Source organism: Zootermopsis nevadensis, unplaced genomic scaffold (assembly GCF_977971745.1).
Source record: "Zootermopsis nevadensis isolate Lab colony 2312 unplaced genomic scaffold, Znev_1.0 Znev_ptg000016l, whole genome shotgun sequence".
Classification (NCBI taxonomy): Eukaryota; Metazoa; Arthropoda; class Insecta; order Blattodea; family Termopsidae; genus Zootermopsis; species Zootermopsis nevadensis.
In genome coordinates, this window is record NW_028259148.1 from 6209518 (window position 1) to 6237301 (window position 27784).

The window sequence follows — 27784 nt, forward strand, 5'->3', positions numbered from 1 at the left end:
TCACTTCAACAGGTCACTTAAATGATGAACTGTAAAGGACCACGATTACAAAAGACAGCAAACAAACCGATTTCTCTCAATTAATTCACGGCGCTACTGAGGGCCGTCCAAGACGTGGTAATTTACATACTGGTGGCCGCGTTTGGGCAGGCCGAGTGCACAAGATACCGGAATCAAATCCCTCTGGGGGCACAGCTGTTTTTCATTCCGTCCAGCCCGGCCGGCAATGCAGAGGGATTCGTTACCTGTGATTAATTCAGCAACGGAACCGGCCTGAGTGTTTAATCCTTAAAAGCAGTGGAGAAACTACGGAAATGAATGGGGAATGAAAGATCGGCCAAATAAATTGGAGACTTGCAACGCAGGGTTGTCCAAACAGATCTCGTACATGGCTCCAGGGTGACAAGACAAAAGGGTAAAGTACGAGACAGAAGGTGCACTGCAGAGACATCGATGAAGGTATGAAAGAAAGAGAATTAAAATAAATAAAGTGAAACAGCGAAAAGGAAATAAATAAGAACGAATAATTAAAGAAATGAGGAAGAAGCGTCAATCTATCACAAAAAAAGCGTGGACCAAATGAAGAACAAATTATCAAAGAAAAAGAAACAAAACGTATAGAAAAGCAAAGAGAGAGAGAGAGAGAATTATTTCAGAAAGAGGAAAAATAGAACTCGATAATCAATCAAACAAAAGACAAAGAAACGAATAAATGACGCAGCAAACAAAAATAAAGAGCGACTGAAGAGCAAATCGATCTCATGCCACAACGTTCGGCCCTTCCTCGACTTTTAATCGAACAGCAATTAACTCACACCGACCCGGATTCCTCACTGCGAGGTAATTAAACAACACTTCGATCTGAACCAACAGACCAAACGCATTGCCCAGAGGTGGAGCGCCTCAAACTAACTGCATCTACTCAATTTTGTTCTCGTTCCACTGCCACAATCATAAGTGACATGATAAGCGGGAGCATCATGGTTGAGAATGTAATTTAATTTTAGGCAAAATGAAACTGTATTACAATTCCTAGAAGGCGCTTTCTGAGCGGAGACCACCAAACCCTCAACAGGACACATTTAAACAAAAAATAAAAATTCCCCATTCCACAACAGTAATACCCCAAAGCATTTATACAATAACGAAACTATTTAAGCAGACAGCATCTATGTGAGCACTCTCAGATATTGAAAGGCTTCCGCGCTATAATTACGCAAGGCTCATTCCAGACCGAAATCAAAGGCATAAAGAACATTAACCAGAAGGAAAACTTTAATCGAACACTTAAAAGACTTCGAAATCCACCAGCATTTGGTTCATAATTCGTTGCCCCAGGCGACACAAAATTGTCCCCCACTCATATAAAACGTACAACAAGAGAAAATGTTTTGAGGAACAGCGATCTAATTATCTGGGGCTGCCGCATGCAAAGCCAAGAAAAAACTGTTTCTTCCTACAGACATTCGTGATTAGGCTGTGGCGAAGCGCCGGACAGGGTGGGCAGATACACACGTCGCCTTCTGGCTTCACCATACGTGTACACTCGTTATTAATCGACTTCAAGAGTTTCCGCGCATACGCAGATTCCATCGTTGGCGTGCCGCATATACGAGTTTAAAATTAAAACTATTAGAACAAACTACAAGAGCAAATCCGGCCACATCCCCCTACGAATTATAGTTGGTGACCAAGAAATAGAAACGTTTCTGCTAATAGCCCTCCTCCACTCCGCCTCCTCATGATTAACCTCCATAATCATCAATATAATCTCATTACTCTCGCGAAATTTTATGAAGCATTTCTAGCGAGCTTATATAAAAGGATGCTATTTATGGATATGTATTACTAACCAAGTCCTCAGTAATACCGGAAGAAGACATACCGGTCCGTTTTAAAGGTGCTGTTACAATTTGGAAGTTTCCAGAAGCATTTACAAATGAGTTAAAAATACGAAATAGAAATACGAAACAAATCATTTCCCCTCTCGATCTGAATAACTTACTATCTCACGGACAGAAGAGTAAATCAAAAGTTGATGGCGCACGTATATTCACATGTAATTTTAAATTTTAAAATTGCGTTCTGGCATATAGTACGCCTGTCATGTCATAAGATTTACGATGCAAAGACAATGTACAATCGTTACATCACAAAATCAATCGTTCTAGAGTTCGCAGGTTTTTGAAAATCGTCATATAGACCTCCAAGTTTACCACTGAAAGTCGTCATCTTTTCTAACAATGACTCTAAATGTCGCTTTACATCTGCAGCATATATTTTTTTTTATATTTGTAGTGTTCTGTCTGACGACAGGTCCATATATTATGAACAGGATCCTTCCATCCTCTTCAGGTTGTCAGGAACCTGCTCATACATATATACATTCTTGGCAGGATGATCCAGAAGTGGTTTGCCATTGCCTTCTTCTGTGTGTTTGTGTGAGTGGAGTAATTGTTGGGATGCCACGGAGAAACCGGGGAAGCCCCAGGAGGAAAACTCCGTGATACGTAGACCATGGCCTTGCCCAACACAAGTTATAAATCTGAGCACCACCGGGAATTGAACCCGGGACCCCAGGATTCCAAGGCTAGTGTTCTGACCACTAGACCACCGTGGCGGCTCCTGCAGCATATATAAGAACTTATATCGATAGAAATCACGCAACTTGAAGACATGTAGACAGCCAACGTGTAGAAATAATCGCCTCTTTCGCGTTAAGAGCCACTATCTTGCAACTATCCTATAAAATCTGAGTATCTCTATATTAAGTAGGTCTATCAATACATCTGATATGAACTACCTCTGCCATCCAGTTGTTTTATTATCAATGTATGTGCTGGGAACTGTCAAAAGAAGTTAGTTATGAAGTTTATTACACTCTCGTTCCATTCAATGCGAACGTTAATGTCAGGAACATTTTCAGATACTTTACGACCAAAACTACGTGTAACGATGGACGGCATATAATTTTACCAAGCCAATGTTTCGCAAAGGACACAAATAATTCGGCATGGACAGAATACGACAGTGTCACTATATCACTATGTTTCACAAATCTAATCGACTAATTTAATGACAAAATAATCCTGTGTCAACTTTTGCTCTACCTCCAAAAATTTTACAACCGACACATAAAATACACACACGTTATATTCCGATGAAATGATAACGTGACATACAGGAAGCATACATTAGTATTAGGGTGAATAGAACTACGTTAATAAGAACAGGTACACTCCTGGAAACTCTTAACCAGTGAACTATAATAAGTTAACTGCGTGGAGCAGTGTGTTTCTTGAGAAAAGAACGATCGTGGATGGATGAAGATTTCCCCCATAGAATGAGAAGTCAATTACCGTCCATACTTTCACAGCCTGATTCTTCAATATCCACTTTAATATTATCTTCCTATCTGCTTCTAGACCTTCTGGTCAAATGAGTGTATTCTTATACGTGTGTGTTATTCAATTGTCTCTGCGATATTCCGCCGCGTTGTCAAATACAATTTTACCAACATTTCAGAAGTGCCTGCTGCCTCAACAATCATCGCCCCGACGACGGAGGCAGCAAGGGCCTCTGAAACGTTGGTCAACTTCTACAAGACTACACGGCGCAATATCCCATAAGACAGCTGAGGGTTTTGACTAGAGACTTTACCTGACATGAGACAAAGCCAGAGGTACGAAAACCCACCCACCACTGGTGTAAACTCTTTTGTCACAAGTTATATCGCAGCTGCTGGAAGCAATATGTCTGGTGAGCGCAATACAAATCAGAGACGCTAATGGATAACATGTCCTTCACAAGGATTTAGCTACTTTTAGTACGAGTCCTGTAACTACCCTGAGGTCAAAGCCCAACGTAATCTATCAAACCCGCGGACAATAAACCACACATAGGTAGCGGGGCGTTATAATTCAAACTGTAGCAGGGAAATTTCCGCGAAATTTTTCCTCCTCTATTCAAATGAAATTTCTCGACAATTCCCACTTCCAGGCAGACAGCGAAACTCACTCAAATTACTCAATTAATTACAACATAACAAGAAACAATTTTAACGAATAATTCCTTCCTATTATTTTATATGGGTGCCAATCCAGTCTTTCAATCGAAGAGAAGAACATACATTCCGATTGTGTTTAGGCAACACAAGATCATTAGCCTATATACCACCGACAAGACGGTCATTTAACAAACCTTCACATTATTGGATCAAAATCTACATGTTTAAACACAAATTTATCATCAACCAGTTCACTGCATGTGCAATACAAATATTATATTAAAATAAATTCACATGTTGAAACAACTTGTAAAATCACCGGACGCAGTTTAGGACTACATGGATAAGGGGATGAACAGAATATGGTTCGTCCCCCCCATTGGTCGCCTGAAGACGAAAGTACAACACAACTTCCCGAAACGTCGTGGTTTCAATTCAAACACCATGACAGAAAACGTTACACACACTGGTATACCACACCTAGAAACCTTTAAAATATCTTGTACTTTTTTCAAATAGGACCAGAGTCAATCATTTATTGTGTACGGTTGCAGATCTGGGAAACATCCTGTCAAATTATAATTATCATTATTACTGGCCAGAGACATTACCGACACGTAATCCTTTCATTAAGCATACCGGGCCATCGTCCACAGAGAACTGATAAGGTTATATTTGAGTTTCGTAAGTAGTCTCAGAGTTCAACAACACTCAGATGACAGAGAAACATACACCGACACATTTGAAAAGATTCCAGGTTCACACGGCGGGGAGTATGAAGATGACTGTCTTGTGAAACGTTGCGACTTGAAGTCTGGTAGAAGCGCCTCTGAAACGTCGGTAAATTTCTACCAGACTACACGGCGCAACATCCCAGAAGGCACTCATCTACGTTGACACATTTAATCGAAGTGAATTAGATGCATCGGACGATAACACGCAGTTAAACGAGTTAAAACCATAAAAGTAATATTTCATGACTACTTTGCATTATATTTGCTTAGCTACGTGAGCTCAGAGCGATTCCTAAATTCAAAAACAGATTTCTGACTGCAGCAAACAGAAAGGAAAGTCGCTTCAGGACGATAAAACCTTGTTCGTGGTTCATCCGCGGAGGTGTTCAGCGAGATTTAGCCAAAAAGAGAAAACAGTTGAAGCACGTACGAGCGGCTTATGAACCGTTCGTGACTGGGTATCATTTCAGCTAGAAAACTACCTTACAAATAGGGATTGGATTTTGCAACCTACAGGACGTCAGCTCTGAACGACTACTCACAAAATACAGTGTGATTCACAATTAGGTCCAGATTTAAATAAAGTAAATATCTTAAATAGACTCGCGACATCCACACTCAGCATTTATAAAAATTTAAATTGTAAAACAAACTTCAAGGTTGCCCCAATGTGAAGTGCTTCGTATCCTATCAGCAGTCATAGTTATTATTTATTTAAAGAGGAATCTGAATGTGTCTAACCTGTATACTGTTACAGAATCCTTTTTTCAGCCAAATTATATGCGTGAATTTAAAAATCTGACTTTTGTTAAAGAGTAAAACCATCTGAAATTAAAAGTACAAAATTTAGCTTAGATATACAAATGGCAAAAAACACCAAAGGAAAAATGAAAATGAAATATATGAAAAGTTAATGTCGCCCGGGGGGGGGGGGGGGGAATAAGAAGGGCACACAAAATTTTTAAAGGAATATAGGAAACCAGAACGGACGACAATATTAAAAAGAATCTTAGATAAACAGGATGAGAGGTTTTTAATTAGATTCAGCTGTCAAAGTGTTGGGTCTATCAGTAGGCTCTTGTAATCACGAACTTCAGGGCCAATAAAAGGCAGACTTTTTTTACCAACTGATCGAATATTAGCTTCTCAAGAAATCTTTTTCATATAATTACAATTTATCTTACTTTTCCCTACATTACAATCAGTAAGATTCCCCGCGAGGTGCTGTCCACCCAAATTCATCACCCTGTAGTAACTTTAAAAAGATACTCTGTATTTACCGCTGTCTCCAAACGAACCCACGGGCTGCAAAAGCGAGATTGCGTTGCAAGACATGAAAGTTAAGTATAATTAATATCGTTCCGCTTCATATATGGATGCTGTATTTACGGATTCCATAATAGACAGTCGCAGTTCGTGCATACACATCATTACATCAGTAGCGAGCACGGCTCGTAATTGAAACTCGGCATATTTCACTGCCTTTGAACTATGATTAAACAAACAGAACACCAAATAATGACGGATCGATATGTCCTCTGCACTCAACCCTACAGGACAACCACGTATCAGGATTTTAGAGCCCAAAAAGAAGTAAATTTTGTAGTTAATAAAAGTATCCAAGCATCGCGGCCGCCATGACACACGAAGGTTAAGTAAAAATGTACTTAGTGGCCACTTTGGCCGGAAATTTGAAAGGAAGAGACAACTTAGGATATTCAGACGTACGTGGCATGATAATATTAAAAAATATCGTAAAGAAATAGCTTGTGAAGGAGCAGACTGAATTCTGTTGGCTCCAGATAGGGTCCAATTGCGAGATAATCTGAGCACGGTAATTAATTTTGGATTCTACAAAAGGCGGGAAATTTATTAACCATCTGAGTAACTATCAATATATACAGAAGAACTCTCCTTCATAGAGTTAATCTGGTAATGTAATATAACAGTCGTTAAACACATCACCTCTTCAAAACATTGGTTACATTTGGTTTTATATATATATATATATATATATATAATTATATGTTGAGTCTTCAGCTATTATTTACACCGTTCCTTCCCATGACCTGATAATTCCCTTTTACATTTCACGACTCTTCATTTTTTGGTTGTCCCAGATATGTTGCAATTTGCGTGTTCCCTAAAATCATGGTGCTGTACACAAAGTTCATTGCCAAATTTGCATAATAACATTTCAATAATGGCACTGCCATCTTTTTTAAAAAAAATCTGTCTTAACTGCGTACTTTTTAATATTTTTTTGTCTCAACGTTCTATGTATTTTTCCATACATCCCCTCCAATATATTAAGCCTCATAACGATATCTTCATTACTGTAATATGATACATTAAACTTAAATAATTACATTCAGATACTTGTCCGTTTATTTTATTGTCCATCCCCATTTTCAATCTAACATTATCGTCTCCTTACGAAATCACAGCATTAGTCTCGCGAGTTCGTTATTTCAAATTGATATCATTCATTGTTTTCTCAGGTTGGTTGGCATGTATCTATCTGTAAAGCCTACCACCCTCTGATTCGTCAAAATAAACTTTACAGTCAGAAAATACAGATTCATTTCAAAAGTATTTTGTGACTGAAGGGCGAACAGACATGTAACAAGTCAACAGGCGGCAGAACTCGACCTTAGAAAACCAAAAAATAAGCAACTGAGATCCACAGCCTTTGACACTAACGAACGTCAGAAGTATGACAACATATCAGTGTCAGACACAGTACAGCGTCCATTATTATGTGGCAGTATTGTGGCCCCGTGTATAGCTTGATTGATACATTGAACTGGACTATTAACTAGCACAGTTATTTAGCGACCGTCATAATAATGGGCGAACAGGGAACAGCACTGTCATGGAAATAGGGCAGTTCCATCGGAAGTCCACTAGAACAGCCACGTTAATTACAAACTCCCAACAGTGCGACCAGGTGCCATTATCTGACCTCAATTCCGACTGACAACAAGTAAATCACGTCAGATTATTCGGAATAAATACTTCGCAGATTTCGATTAAATTTGGTACTGGCGGGGTACTACATCAAAAGTTATTGGGAGAATTTAAATTTCAGTTCCTATCATTTGTATGAAACTCAAATCGAACTTTAGACATTTGGTAAAGAAAGTTTCACCTACAAAAAAATTAAATGGTACATAAATCAAACATACATCTCATGAAGGACTAGAAATGTTTGTTTTCTGAAACACAACATACGTTTAATATATTTAAGAAAATACAAGGTAACTTTTGACTCTCTGGAATTTTGATATCTGACGTGAGGCAGCTTCATAAAACCAATCCAATCTGCAATAAATTAAAACCAATGTCAAAATAACAGGAATACGCCAGTGCAAACTATGGATTTGGAAAACATTTCTTTCAGTATTCAACAAAGTAAAGTCAAAGAAATTCACATGCTCAATAAATTCCCAACTGAATGGAATACAAATGATCACGATACTAAAGGCGTTGTTCTTCTGGGTTTTGAAGCCGTGTAGACTCGTAGATAGAAACCAACATTTCGGAAAAACACACTGTCACCATATGTAACACATTTGCCTACTAAAACCCAGAAAACCATTATCTCCGTCGTGAAAACCTTAAATATCACAGATAACCTCCAAAACATCTCGCTACTACACCCGACCCTGAACCAGTTGAATCCACCATACACGTCTTCGCATTGGTGAAGTGTCGCGTTTTCTTTGCGGTGCGCGCTGAACTTATTGCGTATTCATAATTATTTTACATGTAACGTCATACATAACATCATTTAACAGTGCAGCTATTCATCTATTGATTCATACAGACCAATACTGAATTGGGATACGTCAGTAAAGTGACCAGATAAAAGCAAAACTATTGGGGTTCGATATCCGCCAGGTGCAGAGAATATTCTCTTCGACATTCCATCCACACCGGCTCTACGATCCACCAAACCTCCTATACTATTGGTAAAGAGAGCTCGTATCATAGAATCAATACAGCCGGAGCGTGAAGTTAGCCACTCTCTTCCATCCAGCGATGAAGTTAAGAATTCGTGGAACTGTCTCCATTTCCAGTTTATTGATGGTGTGCGCGTATTAATTTTGTAGAAGTGCAAAATAAGCAGAGTAGCATATACTTAGGTGTTCATCAACATGCAGACATTTCCTTTTCGCCAGCTGAGCACATCGAGAGCCCGTAAACCGTTCGGGGGGGGGGGGGTGTGTTCCATCAAATTACGGTCCGCAACTTGTCTGTACTATTAAACCTAACAGCGCGAGGGACAATAAACTATACTTTAGTTCTGATGACAAAGTTTCGTGTCCTAGTACCTTACAACTGACGCACGTTTCATAAAACTAAATTAAAGAATGAAGACAATTGTAGATATCACATGTTGCCAACATCTGTTTTTTTTAAAAAAAATAAGTTCCTCTAAAGAACTAACCAACTAGCCCCAATCCATCTCATCAAAAAATCCCCCATCTTTTATGGAACCCGAAAGTTAGTCACTGTGTATTCAAAATCCCGCCATCGAGCCAGTGATGACTTTATACAATGTTTTTTAAAAACTGTTAACCACGGAAACACGGTTAATATAAACGCTCCCTGGGTATCTTTAACAATAAAGGAGTGATTTCTGCAAACTCGCATGGGTATTTATTAAAACAAACAGTACTACAATAACGAAACTAAATTTATTGTGACAATATTACGTGCGCCCGATGACCAAATTCCTATTATTTACCGTACGACACAACATAGAGACGGTTGCCAAGCAACGAAATAACCCTGTGTATAGACGGCTTCTGCACTGTGACAGGCAGGATCAACTAGAACACATATTACAGACTGAGAGAAATGTATATCACCGAACGAAATGATTTTGTATAGGAAGATGACTGTACTGTACTAGATCCACCCAATTCCACGGAAGCGTGGCCTATACAGGGAAAACTTAACAATTCTTCGAAATTTAACTACGCTTTTTCAACTGTATCGAATAATATGAATTGTAAAAGTTGAACTGAAAGCGATCTACGACGCTGTCGGGTTTTACGAAAACAATGACAGTTGTTAAACTTACGTACAGACCTACACACTACTAACTTAGATTAAAATATTCGGTTAATTTATGTAAACTTATAATTGCAGTACGTGTTTCTAATCTTTTTGTTCGGACGTTCAATGTTAAATAGTTCTTCGATTGTCGGACAGTCATTTAAAAGAGCTTCCTAGTTTTAATGTTTTGTCCCGCGAAGAAACTTTAACTGTTAATTTTGGCAACACTGGTCAATGTCTTTAATTCCTTTTCATACACGCAACCCATACCATAAAACAAAATATCCAATCAACCATCAAGTAACCACTAACATTTTATTCAAGTAATTTACATTAATTTTCGTTCGACTCACTAATCGGGACTGAAAACTTAACACGCATTGTGGCGTATCGGTATTCATTAACTACTTACTTAAGACATTACAGAAACATGAATTTTACAGTTGAAAACAAGTTGCTTAAGTGACATTATTGATATAATCTCTTATTAATAATTCACAATTTTCAAACAATGCATTTGTAATATTCCCAGTCGTATTCTCTTCGCAATATTGGTTTCGGCAACACCGCCAAATATGAGTTGCCGTTCTGGTGATGCGTAATCTATTCAAAAAGTAGGTCGGTTTGATTCGCATTGAGGAGAACTGGAATCCGCCTGTCGCTAGTAAGCTTGCTGCAGTTGAATCCAATCAGACCCTTATGTGTATTCATGCGCGTTCAGACGGTACTGCATACGAAAACATATTCCGATCACTACGCGTTTACATCACAGAGAGAGAAATGTTACGACTCAGTCTTGGAAAATTACAATATCGTGGAGCCACTTCGCGTTGTTACTGGCATACACGAGCACTAAATTCTGGTTCTCGGTACAATAACAGACGATCTATTTTCATAATGGCCAACACGTCTGCAACATTTTATTACGCCTCTAAAAACCACGTTTTTATTCTACTAATGAAAAAAATAATGTCAGAGTCAAACTTCGTTGTTTGATTTCAATGTCCAAACTTGAAAATTAACAAAAAGTACTGACAACACTGAAAAAAATTTCACTTTCTATGACAACTATAAGAGCTATTAACATATCCTCAACCTCTGTAGAGCAGTGGTATTCAACCTTTTTTGTTCGCGTACCCCCAGATGTAATTTCTCTTCAACTTTGAACCCTCAAAGTTGTTGGTGTATAATTCAAATTATACATAATATATAATCTACATCTAAAATAAATTAAATAAATTACATTACTGATTATTCAATGTTTATCTTTTTTTAATTTCACGTACCCCTTAAGATGTCTTCGCGTACCCTCGGGGGTACGCGTACCCCAGGTTGATTACCACTGCTGTAGAGCATAGCAAACCAGATCATAGTTTATGCCTCTAGTAAAACCAGGCACGTCCGACTCGCACTTAAAAGATTTTCGGGCGAGTCATCGGTTAACCTGGCCTTCATTTTCCTCATTCATTTACTGTGTACATCTAGCAAAGTGCCTCAACGTCGATAATTTATTATTTAAAAGATACTGTAACACCAACCAAATTACAAGCTGTGCTTTCATATGCTTACGTTACCTACTTCACAGAACTTAGCAGGTGTATTTCTTCATAATTTTTAAATAATAATATTAACAACAACAACAACTGTTCTAAGATTCGACCACGTTAATGTAACTCATAAATAAAAAGTCAGCCAATTACATTTCAGGAAAAGAATGAATCATCCCATATCCTACGTCCTTTCGCGAGTCTGCACTGGGAACTACAAGCCTGAAATTCGTTTTCCCTCCGTAAAAACAAAACTGTCACTCAGCCGCATTCTTCCCTTGTCAGGAACCCATAACAGGGAAAACAAACGGACGCTCGCTTTGCAAACTGATTTCATAACAAAATAAAATTCACGGGCCGATCCGAGAACATCTGAAAGTCAATTTTCACTACTGAGTTAATTGCATTTTATAAAGTCGTGTAGTTAGCATTTTCTGCCGCTAGGACACAGGAAGAAGATGAGAGAAGGAATGATAAGACGTCCCTCCTCGACCTCGGAGGCAATTTATCTCTCGGTCCCTCCATCTCGCCTTCCGGAGCTAATTACAAGGCTTCTTAACATTTTATACTTTATAAATCACGGGAAAGTTGAATTCTTAGGGAAATTTGTGTTTCCTTGCATAACCCAAAACTGTGTGTATTTTAAATGATAGAGTCCATAATGTGAGAGAATCCAGGCAGTTATGAGAGAAAGTTAAATGAAATAAACTTCCAAGTTTCAGAAGCTTACAAACAGCGCTCAACTTCGTAGTACAGAGAAGGGAGGTAAAGTTTATTTGAAAAAGATAACAGCCCGAAGCTTTTCGCGTAAGGCCTGCACATAATCCGGAGGCCGGAAGTTATAATCCTGACGCAGCAAGCATACATACATATGTACATAAACACAAGCTTCGATATACATATCTTTCTGTTTATACAGCAAACGTGAACCCCTTTTGAAGAACTTGTATCGAGAAATCGATATTTTGATGACATGCATACAAATAACTTCACCGAGCCTTCTTGTTCTTGAGATGATTGTCTGTCAGCTCATCAAGACAGTTGCCACCTTTTTTGAGTCCGAAGGTCCATTACCCGTGTTTTCATCTTACCACTGGACCCTGTAGTCCTACTACCCTGAATCCAGTCAACGCCTGTAGACAGTATTTCTTTAAGAGCCATTTAAATATTACCCTGCTATATACGCTTTGGCCTTCAAAATGGTCTCTTCTCTTTGAACTTACGACTAAAATTTCGTATCCTTTTTCATCTGCGAGAGCCGGGATAGCTCAGTCAGTATAGTGACTAGCTACGGGCTGGACGGCCGGGGTTCGATCCCCGACGGAGGACAGAGGATTTTTCCTCTAGCCTCTGCGTCCAGACCGGCTCTGGGGCCCACCCAGCCTCCTCTACAATGGGTACCGGGGTCCTTTCCTGGGGGTAAAGCCGGCCGGGGCGTGATTCTGATCACTCACCCCCATCTAGTGCCGAGGTCAAGGAAGAGAGGAGCTATACCTCCACTCCCCCCAAACGCCTACATGGCGTATAGTGGGACAAACTTTACTTTACTTTTCATCTGCGTCATGCGTCCCACATGTTTTGTCCATCACATTGTATTGATATATTATTCCTTATAATGTTTAGGCCCATTAGCCCCGTTAAGAAATTACATAAACTGTTCATACCATCTCATTCATGGTCTTCCTAAATCCTGCTTTCTGCAGGTTATTTTATGACGCTGATGCAATTTTAAAAGGTTATACAGTATCTAATGATAAGGAAATGCCGTAACAGTGAATATTAAAACATTTTAAGGAAACAGTCGTGGTCTATTTTAAGGTACTATGACTATTCTACTGCAAAGAACGGTTGAAAACCAACGAAACTTCAAAATAGTCGGTCGAGATTCGAAGGTGTTGCTAATTAATAAAAGTACACTCCACTCGGCCTATATACCAACAAAGGCCATTGGTTACACATGTGAGAGCGCTGACGTCTGTGTCCGGCTATTAAACAGAATCGTAAGGCAGCTAGTTCCATTTCTCACCACAAACCACTCGCGTTGGTTGGAAAATACGACAGATTTAGCTAGCTGTCTGTTTAAGATACGATCGAAGTTCATTGCTACAAACTAAATGCAATAACCTGACTTCCCCACGCAAAGGTTTCAGTTCATCTAACAGCTCTGTCACGATGATAAATGATCTACTTCACTACAAGAACGATCTAGTTAAGAAATGTTCTAGTACACAAAGTTTTCTTCAAAATTCAGCTTCTGCCAAAAGTCAAACAAATTTTCCAACTTGGCAATGGAACCTTCTCGGAGACCGCATATATACCATGAGGTGTGTCTCCACGACCAGTGCGAACAACCACGTCAGAGGTTGCCTCACTAACTCGGAACCCATCTGAAGAATGGCAAAGAGTCAGTTGTCGAGGTCCGAATGTCTGTCCGTTCACTTACATCAATATAAAAGCTACCAATATGTACATATATTCATCGCCCTGATGATACAGGCAGCAAGGACCTCTGAAACGTCGGTAAACTTCACCAGGGCACACGGCGTTACAACGCAGAAGACAGCCATCTTCGATGTTAAAACAATCTTCACATACACGCACACCTCCATCGAACACGTATCACACAACACAAATTACTTCCGGGTAAAATCCTATGCCACATAAATCTGCATACGCCTATAAAACCGAACGTCGTTTCGAGACAACGCATTGCAGGCTGAAACACAGCTCAGTTTTATCTCCACTCTTCATTGACCAATCCTAGAACCAAAAATTCTTATATTCATCCAGTGGCAACATGCCAGTCACAAATCACTAATGCTCTGGAACAAAATTGAAAGGGTTTCAACCCCAACAAACTTCCAACCACCAGCCAAATCGTTCTGAGCTCATTACCCCTAACATAAGCTTAGTTCAATCCCATATTAAGTACAATAACGAGTCTGACAAAAGCTCACGTACATTTGTTACAAACAGGAAACGGAAGTAATATCATTACACCTGACTGTATCTGAACTACGACCAAAATTAATGGGCGATGTTACTTAAATTGGAAAAAAAAAGTTGTCAGTGGAACCACGGTTCCGGAGAATTTGACGTAAATACGTCTTTGTATTTAAATTATATTTAGGCAATAATAATATTATTCTAATTATTTCCTTTATTCATGCTTTACAATTGAGATAAGTTTGATTAAGACATTGCTTATTCAACTTGAATTAGTTACGCTTAAGATGGGTCTGTGGTAGATGAATGTAATGTAAAGTAATGTATTTTAATGTAATTAAATGTAATGTAACGTTTCCTAGGTAACAATAATGCACTTGTTACACTTTTTCGTTTCCTTTTTCGTTACACTTTTTTGCCGAATGACCCTTCCTTATAGACGTATTTACGTCAAAAACAAGAACAATAAATTTGACAACAAATATTTTAATGAAGTAATGCAGTCGACTGTCTTAAATGTTCTGAGACAAACTGATGGTGCTGATGTAAAATCACCGAGACAGCTGCTCAACCTTCCGGACCCAGAGTTCAAACAGGACATATTACCGATAAATAAACCCATGCCCGTGACGAAAAACAATCAAAGCTTTTATTTTCGAACCTAATGTTCTATCCAGCGTTCTTCTTACATTTACTAACATATGTGGGAATGTGAACATGCAAACGGCGAGGAAATGAATGCCTTCGCAGTGCCACGTCTGAGGTGGTCAAACGACGGCATTTCATAGGAAACTGGGTGCTCCCAGTTCAGTCCACGTACGATTCGTGGTTAGCAAAGTGGCAGTGGGACAGGTTTTTGTCTGAGTCCTACGATCCTTCCCTGTCAGTATCATTCCACTCCTGCCCCATATTCGATCGCGTATCATCTGGCGGATGGACAATGCGGCCGTTAGCGGCCACAGCTCCAGAGACACAGTCGCCCCATCGTGACAATAAAAGAAAATGAGGGTCTTTGTTAAAGCGACACTGGCGTACTCTGAACATCGAAATGTCGAGGAAATATCAGAACCAAATACAATTCGCCGGGTGCTTTCATTCATCACTGCATGAATGAATTTTAACTTTGTTTCATTTCGAATTGCATAAATTTCCAACAGTCGCCGGCGGAAGTGACTCATTTCTTCTCCAGCGTGCACGCCAGCAATATCTTAATCATGACGATGCTCAAAGACGTAAGACAAAGATGTTTTGTGAGCCACCACCTCTTCGTGACACAGAAACGTCTCTGCTACTCTGAAGGTCAACTAAATCGTCGTTAAACCAACATGGTACGTGCAGAAAATCCTCCAACCCCCCACCCAAACAAACCAGGATTCGATCTCATGATCACACATACACACGACTCCAGTCGGGTACCACAGAGCTACAGTTAGGCTGTTACGTATTTGTATACATTAAAAAGGTAATTATAAAAACAAATTTGTAAAGCCAAATTTTTAGTTCGAATAATAGGCGTTTCCTCGTCATCTGTTACTCAAGTTTAACTCAACGAAAGTTAACGCAGCCTCTGTACTGACATCAAAAATGAAAACGAGAATACACGATGTAATCGCTTATCGCAAAGGCAGTGGCAACATCTTGACATCCTCAGGCATGCTCCTACCCTTTTGAAGCCGAAGTCAGTCTAAATATTATTTAAGAATTCAGTCCTTACCGCGAAGAAAACACAAAAATCGTCTAATCAATGATGTTGAAAAATAAAGCCATGTTCGCAGCGAAAATCATACGAAACCCACATACACAAAATGCAGGGCTTCTGTTTGTTTATGTAAGTGGTACATATAGTTACCGCTAGGCAGCATCGTAAGGAAAAATGAAATGACACTACCCAATGTTCCATCGGGTGCAAGCTCAATATTACGAAGGCGGGTTATGATAGGTCAGTGGTGTTCAACCTTTTTTTGTTCGCGTACCCCCAGATATAATTTTTCTTCAACTTTGTATCCCCAAAGTTGTTGGTGTATAATTCAAGTTATACATAGTATGTAATCTACATCTAAAATAAATTAAATAAATTAAATTATTGATTATTCAGTGTTTATCATAAAATAATATATATTTTTTAAATTTCACGTACCCCCTAATATGTCTTCGCGTACCCCAGGTTGAATACCACTCCGCTAGGTAACAGACGCTCTACATGCAGAACTAAACACAACCACTGAGCAGTGAAAAAAAAGTGTTTGTGTGTTTGAAAAAGAGAAATAACATTCTGTTTATATTAGAAACTGTAGCAGGCAAAACGTTAATTAGAACATGTAGCTGAAACTCTGCAGTAATAACCACACACAAGATTGCAATCTACCGCTGCTACAAGGCCTACAAAGCAAAGTGAGAAAACAAGGCAATTTCAATTTACTTTGAAACTCATGTTGGCAGCACTGGAAAATATGGTGCACGTAAACAATATGAAACGTCCCACATTTGCATGTAGCAGGTTTCCGTAACTCTCACAGAGCTCTGGTCCATGGAAATTACAAGGTTGTTCACATGAAAGCGAAACCTAGTAACTAGCCGAGAGGCTCTGACGGGCGAAACACTCGTCTATTAGACCAGCAAATCGTTATTCTGCTGCATAAAATTGCAACAGGTTAGAAAACGCACACGCAGCGTAACGATTATGGCGACTTTAGCAGAATTTGATCCATAACATTTATGAAATACGTCAGTGACGGTAGAATCCCTACAGTCAACGACCTCTGAGTGGAGTGTCTTGGCGATGATGTCACCACGGGGGATCCCCACGTATTGCGCGAGTAGCAAAAACGCATGTACGATGACCGCTATTACGCCCGATTTTAACCAAACTTGAAACGAGTTCAAAAATTTCAGTAAAACTTTCCATTATAAAATTTAATGAAGAACGATAAAGTTAAACTTATGATTTTCACGGCTTTGATGATGATTATGATGTTATTTTGGGTTTTAGCGCCGTGTAGACTCTTCAGCCGACCCATACATGCTACATTCCTCGTCCATCGAATTATCCTTGAATCTTCCCCCACTATGCGTTGCTTCGAAATCTTACGCGAAATATGTTTATCGAAAAAGGAAGCAAGTTGTATTTACTCATACATGAGAATTACATATATTTAATTCGCCCAGTAACCAAGGCAACTAAAACTTACGTGGGTATAGATTATAGCAACGGACTTCAGCAAACTGGCGGCCTTTGGACCCAGTTCAAAGCACAGCCTTTGTTCATGTTCCGTATTCCATCGCAAATACGTAATCCAAACACGCTCACGGATACACAGGGCCCCCATACGTACGTATGTACTCAAACAGCCCATAAGGATATTCGTGAGCAACCTATGAATCATAACCAAACGCAACAGAACAGAGTCCTTCTTGAGAATCTGATAGCCACTCAGCTGGTTCGTGTTCACAAGATTCCGCCAATGGAACGAGCCCTGAACCAATCAAATCCGATCCACATCCTCGCACCATATATTTTTTAATATCTGTTTTAATATTATCATCCCATCCACGTTTAGACTTTCCATGTGGCCTTTTCCTTTTAGATTCTCACGTAAATATATTGTGTATCTTTTTTTATATGCCCATGCATTCTACACATCCAGATCATCTAACCTCTCTTCTAGCGTTTGGTGAAGAGTACATTACGAAAATCCTCCGTGGATATGAATTTTTCTCCATCCTCTTACAATCATTGTATTACGATTATTAGATCACTATTATTACGAGGTGTTCTTCACGTTCGAGGGTGAGCGGTTCTGTGTCCATGTCTGAATCTGTTTGTCACGTTCTCCTACGGGGTAGGCAACCTGCAGGAAATCTCCATATTCAGGTCCCTAAAGGGCTAAATTCAATACGACTGTTCACAATTCTTTAAAAAAATGTAAGCTTTGGGAGATATATATTACAGTTTTCCAGTTTTTACAACAAGGGAGTTAACAAATACAACCACTGTTCACACGTTCGCGTATATATTAAATGGTTCTACCTCAACGTTTGCACGAGTACTAAGTTTTAAAACAGAAATAGCCAACGGCATAGAACGCTACAGTTTCATTTATTATTAATTCTTTACTAAATTCAAAACAATTTGTTTCTCTTCAAACGACTACAATCACAGAACACGTTTAATGAATTTCAGGAAACTTTAACTACCGTCAGTTTTAAAAGCTTCACGACGGAACATAAAAAGAAGCGAAATCCTTGGCCGACAAAGCTCATTTTGTGTAACGATAAACGCTTATTCTCTCACGCGGTTTTCGGCAAATAAACAGCTTCTGGGCATGCCTGATTTTTTCCCATGAGCCTTTACAAATTTCCCGAAACTAAATATCCCATTAAAAATTCTATTCTCGCCCACTTTAAAACATTCAAAGCAATGTGATGACAGTGCTGAAAGTTTTTTTAATTGTCAGACCTCGTATACCAAACAGAACAGAACAAAACGGAATTGCTTCTCACTAAGACAGTTTATCTTTGTGTCCACGACAGTGAGACGGTTGGCACAACGAAAACATGTCTCACTTGAATTCGGGATGAAACCGGTTGCAAACATGGCAGACGACTGACGAAATTCCCTAAACACCTGTCGGAATAGCGGATAGCCTTGCTAAGATTCGAATCAGACACCTCATGAATACGAATGCAGAGCGTTAACGTAACACTAACCTACTCAGTAAAACGAATTTAATCGGCTTATTTCCTGAATATGAAACACGAGCGACAATCACCACGACGCAGTGCATCAGTTTAGAAAATAATCCTGTGAGATGAAGTAACAGAAGATCACGTATTCAGCATCGCTGTAATGACTTGACAACAACTTTGATAGGTTACACTCCATCTCTTCGTTAAGAGAAATGCGAGCTGAATTACATTGACTTTTGTCTGAATTCGATTATGAGAAACCCTACTCCAGAGCCATCTGGTAGGTGAACTACATCTCAATTGGAGACTCTTGAAACAAGAGACTGCAATAATAAGTTTGTAACGCGAGAGTTTCCTGGTTGTTGCAGCGTACATCCGAACAAAGCAAAACTCAGGTTTCTGTGATGGCGGTTTTTCATTATACAGACATTTGTAAACCTACGCTATTATATTTTAATTTTGCCAGAATGATTAACAGTTCCTAGGCAACAGCTGAGTTTCTGTCATTAGCAAAATCTACATTACCAACCTGAACATATGGACCGTAAAACAAATCGGCCTTGTAGGCAGTGAACATACAATGTAGATGGAAAAACCACAGGCAATTACGACCGGCAACGTTTCTACAGAGTACGATTTGCTTTCAATTACGAAACTGCCAGTCCTCTGAACACGAAGCAAAAGACACACACATACAGCAATCAACAAAACGTAAGTGCATATCCTGAGCGTTGCTCTGGACACCCCTGGCTCCACCATATTCCTCGTCAGAATCAAGCACAGATCACGTGCACGGGTTCCGCTAGTAATTTATATTATCTAACCCCAAGAAACTGAACACTTCATGCCTCTAACTAGTCTGAACTATCAGATGATACAGTAACAAATGAAGCTGGAGTGTCGACACGTAAACCATTTACCACTGAACCACAGACACAGGAACGAAATTACACAGACGTACTGTATTACTTGTAAACTACGAGGATACAGGAAAGATGGCGTCATTTACAACGGAATATGTCCTCTAACGCAGGAAACTCACAACAGGAAAATCTGCACTGCCTGTTTCTGTATGAAGTTACGTCTTCATGTAATTAAAATCCTTCATCAAAATGGTGATGACATCAGGAATCTTGAGTACTAAATACGATACATAAATGGTGGGTAACGCGCACTAATGTGCCACTCCAAAGTGCCTGTACTGAAATCAACAGCTTACTCACCTGAGTTGGGTTGTCCACCGCTGTTCGGCCTTGCAGATGGTGCTCCGTCACGTGCCTCCACCTCCAATGCATAGGCGCCTTGCTTCTCACGATCGAACACAATCTTTGTGAACACTTCGCCTGACTGCAAATTGATCTCAAAGAAGTCTTTTCCCTCGTTACGGGGTGAGTCTACTACATAGTAGTATACCTATGGGCACAAAACCCCATTACAATAATTAGACACACGCCATAATCAATAACCAGAGTAAACACATGTTGGATCATTCCACCAGTGAAACTAAACTTCTGTTCCTCAAACATTTCTAACACAATAGAAACTGCCATAAACAATCTGTCTGGAGACAAATGATTAGGCCTACTGCACAGGTAACTCACTATTATCATCAGCTTAATCGTTTACTCTAATAATTTCCCTGCAACTCGATGTTCAAACGCCTCAGTGCTGCATTAACAAACGCCCTCATACCCACATCAGTCACATACACTTCGAATATACACTGATAAAAGGTAAAAGCGAAGGGCATGTCTTAACACATTTGGTCTTTAGCAAGAAGGCGTATGTTAGACTTAATTTGAATTGTCTTATGCCCTTCAAGACATTCGAAACCACAATCTCCCTAACCCACGTCCAAAGTTGTTGCTAGTAGCTACCTTGTTCGCTGCAGCTGTCTCACTAAATCAGAAGCAGTCACAAAATTACACGCTTCAAGGTCATGGAATGACTTCACCCCCCTCCCCCCACATCACGCGGCTCTACATACGGAATACGCCCACTACAAATGCAGAAAAGTGTGACACATTTAGGAAGTTTGTGTCAAGTGAACGCTGATCGCTCAGATAAGACTAAAACAAGTACATTATTTAATTTCTGTAGGACAAAAGAATCAAAACTCTTTAATAATTTGCATCTAGTGACACATGAAATAATAAAAGGAATGTAAGCGTCAAGAATTGTCACTCAAATTTCGTGTTTACTTTGTAAGCGAAGTATAAAACTGTTCGAGCGTTGTTCACCATCGCACGCAAAGAACATAAATGTTTGTAGAATATCAGACAGATCTGACGTTGATATGGATTTCGGATCGAGTGACAAATATCCAGTTCCTGATAACCCTAGAGGTTTGGATTCACAGTCGCCATGTCACAATCGTTATGTGATACACGTCACAGACAATAAAATACGGCGACAGGCGGGGAGGGGGGAGGGGGATGCGAGGAAAACTGTTTTGAGCGTGAACCGACACAGAACACACATGACGGTCAGTCTCACTTCACTGCAAAGTGCATGCGTGGCACAGGCGAACAATTCCAAAGAGTTACATGATCGTGAGTTGGCCGCACAAGTACAGCGGATCAAAAACTTTACTCATATTCGGTTCTACAATGCAGCATCCCGGCGTGTTCCTCTTCAGAAACTTGATATTTGTTTCACCTGTCACGTTCATATACACACTGTTTACCATTGTCCATGTGCTCGTAAAACTACATGACAAAGACACACCACAGATAAAATACCATCACACCAAGACTGGTCTCGAAAAGTAAAAAAGTTTTAAATATTTTACAAGATCAATTGCTTCAAATTTGTATGCTTTTAAAATGTGTGCATATAGAATGTCCCAAATGATGTATACACAATTCTGACGTGTATACATCTTATATAAAAGACCCTCCGCCGCAAAACATTTTCCCAACGCACGTGACAGGCCAAACAAAAAAATAATGAGGTCACCTGCTGCCCCTGGGTCACAAGTTGTCGACCCCTGATCCATATGAATATGAGCCGCCTAACTGGGCGTATTTCAAAATTTTACAAGGAGCTTCTATGAGCCGGGATAGTTCAGTCAGTACAGTGATTAGCTACGGGCTGGACGACCGGGGTTCGATCCCCGACGGGGGCATAGGATTTTTCCTCTAGCCTCTGCGTCCAGACCGGCTCTGGGGCCCACCCAGCCTCCTCTACAATGGGTACCGGGGTCCTTTCCCGGGGGTAAAGCCGGCCGGGGCGTGATGCTGACCACTCACCCCCATCTAGTGCCGAGGTCAAGGAAGAGAGGAGCTATACCTCCACTCACCCCAAACGCCTACATGGCGTATAGTGGGACAAACTTTACTTTACAAGGAACTTCGTACTTTGCACTCCACATGAAACATAAGTGGATCGATTAAATCAAATTACATGGGCAGGGAATGTAGAACGCATCGTGAACACTAGCAATAAATGCACAATTTCAATCGAAAAATCTGAAAAGAAGACTGAGACACAGACAAGCAACTTCGACATTTGTACTCTGGGAAAATGTGGGACTTCTCCGACAATTCCACCTTCTCCTTCCTGTTCCGTCCCCTTATTTCAGGGCGTTAGGAACGTTACGGAGAAGCATACTGTCTCCATCTTCAGGGCAGTAAGTCCTGTGTGGTGTTGCCTCCCCACACAGGTTCGCTATGTGATATCTTCTGCCGGCGATGAAGACGACGTTTCGGTATCTACCTACGAATCCACATGGCGTCACAACCCAAAAGAACATCATCTTGACTGTCGTAAGAACCTCAAATCTCACGGGACCGTGCTGTTTTCTTTGAGACAGAAACTGAGTTTTAAAAAATCAATTAGATAAACGTCGTGTCTCAAGTGGGTCTAATAAAAATGTGCTTAAATGAAACCTGCAGCAAAATTCGAGTAGGTAAATATGTATCTGAGACATTCCTCATCAAGAACGGTCTAAAACAAGGAGATGCTTTGTCTCCCTTGCTCTTTAACTTTGCGCTAGAATACGCCATCAGGAAGGTCCAAGGTAGGCAGGAGGGTTTGCAATTGAACGGGACACATCAGCTATTGGCATATGCTGATGATGTTAATTTATTGGGGGACGATATAAATACAATAAAGAGGAACGCAGAAGTTTTACTAGAGGCTGGTAGACAAGTGGGGCTGGAAGTAAATTCAGAAAAAACTAAGTACATGTTAGTATCTCGTCATCAGAAGACAGGCGGGCAAAATTATCTTAGGGTAGCTAATAAATCCTTTGAAAGGGTTACAAAGTTCAAATATTTGGGAACAACAATAACAAATCAAAATGATACTTGTGAGGAAGTTAGGAGGAGACTAAATTCCGGAAATGCTTGCTACTTCTCAGTCCAAAATATTTTGTCTTCCCGTCTGATTTCTAAGAACCTGAAAATTAAAGTATACAAAACAATAATCTTGCCTGTTGTTTTGTATGGGTGCGAAACATGGTCTCTCACTCAGAGGGAGGAACACAGATTGCAGGTGTTTGAGAATCGGGTGTTGAGGAGGATATTTGGGCCTAAGAGGGAAGACGATGGGGCGTGGAGAAAACTGCACAATGACGAGCTTAAAAATCTGTACTGCTCCCCCAGTATTGTGAGGGTGATTAAGTCGAGAAGAGTGAGATGGGCGGGACATGTAGCGCGCATGGATGGGACAAGAGGTGTGCACCGGGTACTGGTTGGGAAACCTGAAGGGAAGAGACCGCTGGGGAGACCTAGACGTAGATGGGAGGATAATCTCAGGCGGGATCTATCCGAGATAGGAGTTGAAGGAAACTGGATTTTGTTGGCCCAGGACAGGGTCCGGTGGAGGGCTTTGGTTAATTCGGTGATGAACCTTCGGGTTCGGTAAGCCATCTAGTTAGTTAGTTAGTTAGTCTCAAAGAACTGAAGATGATATGCCAAGAGATGGCATAGATTTAGGTACAAACGATAGAGCGGTTTCAGTACGACGCTAATCGGTATAAAATTCTATAAAAACAGATCTAAACCAGACAAGACCTAAATTCTCTCTCTATAAAATATAATATTTTATATAAATTACTTCCTGTACAACACTAACACCAAAACCATCAAAACAAACATGCGGGCGTACCTCCCAACACACATTAATCCATGTAAATATCACGTAATGATATTTGCAACATCTAAAATATGTATATCCCTAACACACAGAGTTGGAAGGCAGAGGAAGCTAGCATAATGTCTAAAGCAACATTCACGAGGCTGGAATTTATTGCTGATGGTAGATCCTATATGACCCTACCGGTTTATTGGCTAAAACTGCTGTGTATCCCGACAGAATGTTGGTTGACCGACAAATGGGAAATGCGGCTTTGTGTTTTAGCAGACACAAACCACACGGTTGCCTGTCACAGGCTTCATTTCATATTCCCATGTTAGCCCGTTTATAGGGCGATCTTAAAAATAACGTAACCTCCACTTGCAGAAACCACGGAAAACAAAAATGCCAGAGGACCTAATCGGTGACAGTTCCATGGTGTGGTTTATTTACTGACACTTCGTATCCTAACAATTTTTAAGTACAGTACTTTCCAAAGCCCTAATTATTACACTACTTAAAGTTACTGAACAATATTCCCAAGCGTCAAACTTCCAAAATGTTGTGCAAATTCGTGCTAATATAATTGAATTTGAATATAAAAGCAAAGGTACATTACTGATGAAGGGTTTTGTGTAATCTGATAATGCTGCAGACGATTATTATGGAACATAAACTGCTTGGATACTGGAAACGACCCGTTCTTCAAGTGCCTAAGCACTGCGGGTCCCAACTTTACGTTGGCTCGATCTATAGACATTTTTGGTAGGACTCCTTGGACGAGGGATCGGCCCGTCGCGAGGCCTCTACCTGTACACAGGACAGCACAACACAGACAAACGCGGACAAACATCCGTGGCTTGAGTGGGATTCGAACCCACGGTCCCAGCGACCGCGCGGCCACTGCGGACCTATGGTACATAAAAGTACGAATAATTATCGTATATCGGCACAATATCGCCGTGAAGTTAGGCCATCAGCAGTGAAATGTGGAGGAGTACAAGGCGAATGCTGACACCTCAGAGACTCAATATACGGCCACCAAATTTTCGGTCCATCCTTCATATTCAACGACCCTTCAACGCAAATAACGTCGGCCTCATCAGGTAAAATAAACAAATGACGTCTGATGATTATTACTGTGTTACGTACCAGTTACAGGCCTTTAATGTCATATGAACTGTGGCAGGTGACTGAAGTTCATTTAATCCTTTCACCCGTCACATTCAAATGTTGCATTTCGATAATCCATAGGGCTTAGGTGTTCTACGACGGGTAGATGTGTTGATGAACGGTTATTGATCGCAGTGAAACAGCTACAAATTCTGTCCACAGGGAGTTCGTAATCTTTATACCACTGCCCGCAAGCGGTGAGCCACCACGAGTCCAAGTGACTAAGAGGGTCCTTGGAACACAAGAGTGGCAGAGAAGATGCTACTCTATTCGTTACTGTATCTGTTACGTTTCGTCTTCTTTATGATTACCCATCATCCCGGAGAATTTGTAAAGCAAACCTCAACACCCCCCGAAATTATAAGATGTCCGCGTCTATGTTAACAGCTATTAACTCTATCAGAATTAACTCCGAATCGGAAACAGGAACATTTTCTTTCGCGTTAAATGTACCTGGATGTGCCTGCCATCACATCGTTCACAATTACACAAAGAGGCTCTGATGATCGCGGTACATCAGTGACAGGGAAGAACTAGTGCGCTGAAGCTGGCATGACCAGAAGGAACGCATGCTGTCTGGTGCTGTAAGCCCTGCGTTCACAGCAAAACGCCTGTCAACTGAGAGCTCCCGCTGAAGTAACATGACACCCGATTTGACACGTGATCATTGTTTAAAAGCGAAATCTACGTAAATAAACACGACAACGCTCTCTGAAGATGACAAGAAAGTTGAGTTGCCACGTCATACGTTCACTCACTCATTCATCCCATTAAAAAGAGCGAAACATGATCCTCTAGCTCTAGTCATTTGTCATTTTTTGTATTTTTTAACTTGGCACCTGCATTCTTGCAGGAACATGGCAATGTATTCGAGGCCACACTGCGATTCAATTTATTTGCAGATTTTGTTCAAATTTCCAGTGGTCACCCTGCAAATTTTCTAGTAATGGTTGAAACAATGAAATCTTGTGAAACACGCTCCCTTTGACATGAAAATTTTGCGTGTCTTTTAAATTTCTTTCCTTTCTTAATAATTAACTCACTGAGATATTTCTTTACTTATGATAACGTGTAATCAATCAACGATCATCTACTGATATCTATCAAATAGTAAATGAATTACGGACTTTCAAAGCATAAATATCACTTTTCAGCGCAAGAACCAAAGCAGCAAAAAAGAGGATCTGCCTCATCGACGAATTAACTCGTATCTTAATATGTAAACAGAAACAGAAGAACTTCTTACCTGATTGTTTGGGAAGGTGCCATCTTTGTCGATTGCATTGACCTGTGTCACTTTGGTACCAATAGGCTCGCCTTCTAGCACAGTTTCTTGTTCTCGCTCAGTGAAAAGAGGAATTTCATCATTGACATCCTCAAGCATGATAAAGACAGTGGCTTCTGAGGCCAGCTGCTGTAATCCATTATTCTGTAAGTAATCGCAAAGTAATCTTCAGCTACGTAGACGTCATAAAAATTAACAAACATCACAGTTCGGTAATTACGTTTCCTTATTCATATTCAAGAGTTCCCTGGTTCAAATCTTGGCCCAGAGACCAGCTATCCTCACTAACAACTGTGGTTTTCCTCAGTCTCTCCAGTCAAATGCCAGGATAGTATCTTAAAATCAGTCCGTGACACTAAAACTGATTAAAAGCATATTGGCGTATCGAAATGTGCAGAGTGAACATTTAATGAATAAAAATAAAAATTTGGAAAGTTGTTGCTCACAAAATTACTAAATATCGTGGAAAATCATGAACAATACTGACCACGAGAGAAACCACAAAAAATGTTGGCGAGGACAACTCGTAGTCTGACCAAGACTATATCAATGTTTCTCCTGAATAAAATGAGTACTGTTCTATATCTGGCAGAACAGTTTGAATTTTAATAAATAACAGCAATAAGCATTTAAACCTTAATTTATACTGTTTTATCCCTTCACCCTTCAAATCAAAAATAAATATCACAAAGCCTTACCTCAACTCTTATAGTTAGATTATATTCTTTTACAGTTTCATAATCTAACGGTTGATTAACTTTTATATCTGCCCAAGTGAATCCATTATCCGCTCTCTGTTGCGAATAGAATGTATGAAGCTTGTTCGTTTGTGCCGTCGACCCTGGCATAAGATGATAGAACACTGTGGGATTGCCGTCTATCCCAGAGCTGTGAAGATACGACAACACGTACGCAAATCACGACAGTATTCCGAAAAACATTATTATTTACACTCAGAATCATGCTCAATCTATTGCAATACATGAATTCTTTTATGATAAAATTATATCGTAAGAATATGATAAGTAATCTCACTTCAGCAGAAAGGTTTATAGGTTATGTTACCTGAGTCCGTCAGTCCTTTCCTCATTTTTCGAGATATAAAGTTTATAAATACGTCTCCTCGTGTAGAGTACGATCTTGGCTAACATTTGGAATTTTCAATCGCTAGCGATTGTTCAAAATTCAAAAACGTAAATGTCAATTACATGCATATCAAAATTTCCTGAAGGGTTTCTGAATTAATATATCTAACTTACAA

The 27784-nt window shown here is 40.0% G+C and overlaps 1 protein-coding gene across 7 annotated transcripts in view; it reads right to left on the minus strand.

The window, feature by feature from the left end:
• The window catches only part of CadN (neural cadherin), a 620389-nt gene that overhangs the window by 466427 nt on the left and 126178 nt on the right, over nucleotides 1-27784 (minus strand). For all 7 annotated transcript variants that reach the window (XM_087349487.1, XM_087349486.1, XM_087349488.1 and 4 more), the window contains 3 exons: nucleotides 27222-27411; nucleotides 26485-26667; nucleotides 20210-20399 (listed from right to left, as the gene is read on the minus strand). In XM_087349487.1, the coding sequence (XP_087205613.1) occupies nucleotides 20210-20399; nucleotides 26485-26667; nucleotides 27222-27411 (563 nt within the window). The remainder of the gene's footprint in view (nucleotides 1-20209; nucleotides 20400-26484; nucleotides 26668-27221; nucleotides 27412-27784) is intronic.